Raw genomic sequence first — 6,450 nt, forward strand, 5'->3', positions numbered from 1 at the left:
TATTCGGATCTGGTATATGCTTACGCAGCATCGACACATGAAATACCGGATGCATAGGCATATCGTGTGGAAGTTCTAGTCTATAGGCTACTTCTCCAACTCTAGCGACAATTTGGTACGGCCCAATGTAACGAGTAGCTAGCTTCCCAATTTTTCCAAATCGATCCTTTCCTTTTTGTGCAGCTACTTTCAAGAAGACTAAATCATTTACTGCAAAAATGACTTCTCTTCTACCGCGGTCTGCATACTTCTTTTGTCGGTCTTGAGCCTTCTTCATATTGGCTTGAATTATCCTTACTTTTTCTGCAGCCTCATCTACTATTTCTGGACCAAGAATTCTTCTCTCACCAACTTCTGCCCAACATACTGGCGTTCTACAAGGTCGACCATACAATGCTTTGTATGGTGACATACCAATACTAGAGTGGTAGCTATTGTTGTAGGAGAATTCTATCAGCGGCAAAAACTTTTCCCACGGACCATTCCAGTCTAAGATACACAACCTTAACAGATCTTCCAGAGTTCTAATGGTTCTTTCGGTTTGGCCATCGGTTTCTGGATGAAACGCTGTACTCATATGCAAATCAGTTCCCAAGGCTTGTTGAAAGGCTCGCCAAAATTCAGCTGTAAAGCGCGGGTCTCGGTCTGAAACTATATTTGCTGGTACCCTATGAAGCTTTACTATTTCCTCCAAATACAGCTCTGCTAACGTCTCAACTTTGTCTGTAAGTTTCATTGGTAGGAAATGAGCAGATTTGGTAAGACGATCGACAATCACCCAAACTGCATCATTCCCACGGCCGGGTGCTCGAGGTAAACCAGAAATAAAGTCCATCGCTACTGCATCCCATTTCCATTCAGGGATAGGTAGGCTTTGAAGTAAGCCACCTGGGACTTGGTGTTCAGCTTTTATCCGCTGGCAACTCTGACACTGGGAAACCCATATGGCAACATCTCTCTTCATCCCTGGCCAGTGGTAATATCTTCTGATATCTCGATACATCTTTGTGCTCCCGGGATGAATACTTAAGAGAGAATGGTGTGCAGTCCTTAGAATCTCCTCTTGAAGTCCTTCTCCTTTCGGAACAGTTACTCGACCATTGAGTAACAAAGTTCCATCACTTGCAACTTGATATCCTCCGATGTTTCCTTCATTCAACTGCTCTCGTATCTTCTTCAGGTTCACATCTCTCATTTGATATTCTCGGATACGTGAAAGTAAACCAGCTTGGCTTACTGCTTGTAGTCCTAGAGGTTCTATTTCCTCTCCTTCTAAGGCAGCCAAACTAATCATCTTGAATTCCGCTTCCAGGTTCTGGAGTTCTTTTTCAATATCTACATCAACTTTCCTTCTACTCAACGCATCAGCAACAACGTTGGCTTTTCCTGGATGATATAGGATCTGCATGTCGTAATCAGCTATGAACTCCATCTATCGTTTTTGCCTTAGGTTCAAATCAGGTTGAGTGAAAAGATACTTAAGGCTTTTTTGGTCAGTGAACACTTTGATCTTCTCACCATACAAGTACGATCGCCAAATCCGAAGGGCAAATACTACTGCAGCCATCTCTAGGTCATGTGTCGGATAATTCACTTCATGCTTTCTTAATTGCCTAGATGCATAGGCGATTACCTTATCGTCCTGCATCAGCACACAACCTAAACCAACATGAGATGCATCCGTATACACGGTGTATGGTTGGTTAGGCTTAGGCAATGCTAAGATAGGTGCAGTGGTCAAAGCTTCTTTTAACTTTTCGAATGCTTTCTCGGTTTCTATACTCCATTCATAAGCAATCCCTTTACCGGTAAGACGAGTCAAAGGCTTTGATACGCTTGCAAATTCTTGGACAAACTTTCTGTAATAGCCGGCCAATCCGAGAAAACTTCGAATCTCGGTAACAGAAGTCGGATGCGGCCATTCCTTAATAGCAGCTATCTTTTCTGGATCGACGGCAACTCCTTCTTCTGACACTCGATGTCCTAAGAAGCCAACTTCTCTTTTCCAGAAACGACATTTACTAAGGTTAGCAAAAAGCTTTTGATCTCGGAGACGCTCCAAAACTAGTCGTAGATGCCTTTCGTGTTCTTCTGCACTTCGGGAATATATGAGGATGTCGTCAATGAATATGATAACAAACTCATCCAGGTAATCCTGAAATACTTCATTCATCAGTCGCATAAATGCAGCCGGGGCATTGGTAAGACCAAAAGGCATTACTACGAACTCAAAGTGTCCATAGCGGGTTCTAAAGGCAGTCTTCATGATATCGGCTTCGGAAATCGGAATCTGATGATAACCTGAAGCTAAATCAATCTTTGAAAACCAGCTTGCGCCTTGTAACTGGTCTAATAGCTCATCAATTCTTGGGAGTAGGTACTTGTCTTTTATGGTTACGTTATTGATTCCACGATAATCAATACATAACCGCATGCTTCCGTCTTTCTTCTTTACAAATAGCACGGGTGCTCCCCATGGTGATGAACTAGGACGTATGAAACCTTTATCTAACAAATCAGCTAGCTGCTGCTTCAACTCAGCGAGTTCTGCTGGTGCCATTCGGTATGGTGCCTTTGCTATTGCAGCTGATCCGGGTTCTAAGGTTATACTAAAGGGGTTACTCCTAGACGGCGGCAATCCCTCTAATGCCTTAAACACGTCCTCATATTCTCTGACTACTGGTATTTCTTCCATGTTCTGCTCTTTCTCGTCTTCTACTAGTCCAGCAACTAAGGTCACTAAGTATACTTCTTCACCCTTCTCCAAAAGGTTTTCAATTCTCAATGCTGACACTAATGACGCTCCATCACTTGGTACTATGCCATGGTAAGCTAAAGAGGGTTGGGTATCTCTCTCGAAAACAATCTTTCCTCGACCACAATCAAGGTGAGCTCGGTAACTTGACAGCCAATCCATCCCTAAGATAACCTCGTACCTCTCTAAGGGGAGAACTAACAAATCAGCCGGAAAAACCATATCTTGGATAATGATTGGAACTCTTAGAATACAGCCTTCAGTTTCAAGAACTTGATCTCCGGGAGTTAGCACGGGAATGGATAGATTCACCTTAGTGAATTCTCCATCGAATTGGGATGCTACTTCGGGAGCTACAAAACTATGTGTTGCTCCTGAATCGAAAAGGATGTGGGCGGATATTCCACCCACAAGCAAAGTCCCTGTCAATAATTGACTTTACCGTCAATTACTTACTCAACCACTTTTATTATTTTATTTTTTTATATCACTAATTCACAAATCATTAAAATATTATGCAACACTCAATTGGGTAAGAAAACAAACCTGAAATTGGACCCTGAGGTGGTCCGGATGGTCCTGGTAACTCTAAAGCGTAAGCCCTACCAGCAGTGGCTTGACGCTTAGCAGGAGGTAAGGGTAAAGGTGGGTTAACTGGTCTGGCGGGTTGAGCACTCGAAACAACAGGCTGAGCAAGATGAGTGCGTGGACATGATGTCGCGTAATGTCCGCGCTCTCCACACATGAAACAAGTGATGTGCGATGGTACAGCCGGTTGGAACTGTCCCACAGTCGGACAATCCCTCCTAACATGGCCCAGCTGGCCACAAGTGAAACAAGTCGGGGTTCTAGGTCTAGAACCACCAGAACGACCTCCCCGAAAAGCTCTACCTCCTCGTCCTCGCTGCATAGCAGAATGCAGCTGAGGCTGGAACGGAACAGATGGACGTCTAGGTTGTGCGGCATTGCTAGAAGAAGCTCTCTCAGCAGCAATGGCCTCCTCAACGTTCACAGCACGCTCAACAAGATCAGCAAGCCGATGAAACTCTACTGCCTCAAGTCTGCTCCTGATATATGGGTCAAGTCCTCGAAGGAACTTACGGATAATCATCATCTCGTCCTCTCGACCATAGTGGACATACTTCCTGAGACGGGTGAGCTCTGCCTCATACTTCCTAACAGATAATCCTCCCTGAACTAGCTCCATGAATTTAGTCTCCAATCGATCACGGGCTTCCGATGGGAAGTACTTTCGAATGAACGCTGTACGGAAGTCAGCCCAACTCAGATTGAAGTCTCCAAAGTTCCTCTCTACGCATAACCACCAACTGATGGCGTCCTTCTCTAAATAGTAAACAGCCACGTCTTTTTTAAATTCTTCCGGACAACGGGTTGCAGCAAACTTCTGCTCGAGATTGTGAAGCCACGCATCAGCTTCAAAGGGATCAGTGCCTCCCTGGTAATGCTTCGTCCCCATGTTCTTCATAATCATGACTATCTTCAGGAAGTCCGGGTGAGAAGTAGTAGGTACTGGAGCTGGCTGAGCACGCTGTGCTTCTCGCTGTGCATTCAGTGCTTGATATTGCAAATTCACCATCTCAGCCATCAGTTCCAGAAGTGCTATCATAGCTGGATCGGTTGCCGCTGGTTGAGGTTGTGCTGCCAGAATAGGTGCGGCAGGGGCCGGTGGAATATCAGCGGCAGGAGATGCAGGAGCTGCGGGATGATCTCCATGCACTGGACTATCGTGTACCACATCCACCTCGATGTCCATAAAGTATGGGTCTGGAGACAAAGGAATGTGCTCCGGTGTCTGATCATATGACCCTTCAGATGGGTCAGTCTCAAAGCTAGAGCCTGAAGGTGTAGCCTCAAAGCTAGGAGTCGGAAGTGGTGCCGGAGTAGATGGCGGCGAGGAGTCTGAAGATGATGAAATAGGTATCGGTAGATAATGTCCACCCCGATGTGCCTGTCTCGGTGGCATCTGCAACAAAAGATCATGGTAAGTTTCTACCCAGGTCTATCAATTCCTAAAAGAAGGAACAAACCAGCATATCCTAATTATCCTTGAGACACATTTTTGACTCGAAAGTTTTTTGAAACAAGTCCCATTCTAGCATCGTATAACAATGCTCTGATACCACCTTTGTGACACCCCCGATCGTAGATAACCAGAAATGACACGGTCAATGTTCCCTGATGGTCGACCCGAGGTTCTCGAAATAAATCCGATCACCTTAGACCAACAACCAAAGAACAGAGACACTCCTATCGGATATTACTGTCATGTCCCCGATCCTAGATAGGATCGGCCGGACGGGCCATGGTGCGGGGAGACGCACCAGTCAGGTCACTAGACCTTAAGACAAGCGTATCATGGCCCTGAATGAAGGTTAAGGGCATCAGTCAGTTGAGACTTAACCAGGATACGATGGAAACAAGGGTAAAGGAGCTGGGTGAGTGTTTAGGCAGCTGGACGAGTGTTGGTTTGAGTTCAATCAGCTCGGTTCAGCTGGTATTCAGTTCACCAAGATCTGTTCAGCTCACAGGAGCTGGAGAACTAGCTCACTCAGCTGGGAACAGCTAGAGGTCAGCTCAATCCGGTGAACGGTGCGTTTTGGTTCGGATCAGTGTGGGCGAGTCCGGAACGGTTACTGGGCGAGCCGATGGTCCGGGTGCAGGACGGTTCGACCAAATGGGTCTTAGGCTTGGGACAGGGAGTGGGCAAACTTCCAGAGTGTGAGCTGAGGCTCAGTGATCGATTTGCCAAAGGAAGAAAAGGGGAGAAACCGCCAATGGGCGGTTATGGGGCGGTTATGGGGCAGTTTTGGGAAGAAGGGATGTGATTGGTTGGTAACTGTTCGCCCAGGCGGTTGGGGACAGTTTAAATCGTCTTCTCCCTCTCATTTCTGCCAGACTGGTCGATTTTTACTCAACTAGACACAGAGAGAAACACAGAGAAAATTCAAGAGAGAAAGAGAGACACAAACCTTGGATTGGCCGATTTGATCCAAGAGATTGCTCTTGAGTGTTCCTGGTGTGTTTGGGCGTGTGGTCAAGAGAATGGATTTGAGACAGAAAGACAAGGAGAAGGCAAAGGAGAAAGAGAAGGAAGTCGCCCCTGGAGACCGAACTCCTAAGGTGAGAGGTGTGGCCAAGAGTAACCGGACAAGGCCGCGGATGATGGCCGTGTGAGCCTGGCCGGTTTGGATCGATTGGCCACTCCTTACTCTGACTTCTTCTACTCTGTTTCTTCATATATGTGGTGCTATGGATTGTTTTATGATGTTACAGGGAAGGATCCATTGATCTTAAGGCCTTGGCCTGATCAAATCCCCATGAAAGTCCCTTGTTCTTGTGTGGGCTGTTCATGGCCGAGATCACTATGATCTGAGCCGATTCTTTTGAATCTGTTTATGGGAATATTTTTCTTCTGAATTATCATGAGTTTTCATGAATTTTATTTGGTATTTGGATCTCTTTTGAGAGGGGTCAGATTTGACATTTTTGATGATTGTTCTTGATTAGATTGGATCCGACCATGCAATGTGATTGATTCTTGTTTTGTAATCTAACCTTGCGATTGTGTGTTGTTTGTGTTGGATCCAGGACCAGAAATGGACCGTGGTAAGGGAAAAGCACCATGAGGACCGCGGCCATGGGAAGATGTGTGGTGATTGGGTTGATTCTGAAAA

General features: G+C 45.8%; 1 protein-coding gene across 1 annotated transcript; it reads right to left on the minus strand.

The window, feature by feature from the left end:
- Positions 1-1,432: 1,432 nt before the first annotated feature.
- Positions 1,433-4,739, minus strand: LOC106379083. Its single transcript, XM_048771541.1, has 2 exons — positions 3,302-4,739; positions 1,433-3,177 (listed from the first exon to the last, which is right to left on the minus strand). Exons 1-2 carry the CDS (start codon positions 4,737-4,739, stop codon positions 1,433-1,435), a joined length of 3,183 nt encoding a protein of 1,060 aa, XP_048627498.1.
- Between the last annotated feature and the right edge of the window lie 1,711 nt (positions 4,740-6,450).

The sequence above is a fragment of the Brassica napus genome, unplaced genomic scaffold, assembly GCF_020379485.1.
Source record: "Brassica napus cultivar Da-Ae unplaced genomic scaffold, Da-Ae ScsIHWf_1200;HRSCAF=1717, whole genome shotgun sequence".
NCBI lineage: Eukaryota > Viridiplantae > Streptophyta > Magnoliopsida > Brassicales > Brassicaceae > Brassica > Brassica napus.

Excerpts from the sequence above, each read along its gene's own strand:
- LOC106379083 (XM_048771541.1), bottom strand. The coding sequence starts at position 4,739 with ATGCCACCGAGACAGGCACATCGGGGTGGACATTATCTACCGATACCT. Across the intron at positions 3,178-3,301 it reads ACCTCAGGGTCCAATTTCAG|GGACTTTGCTTGTGGGTGGA; the intron begins GTTTGTTTTCTT and ends AATTATTGACAG.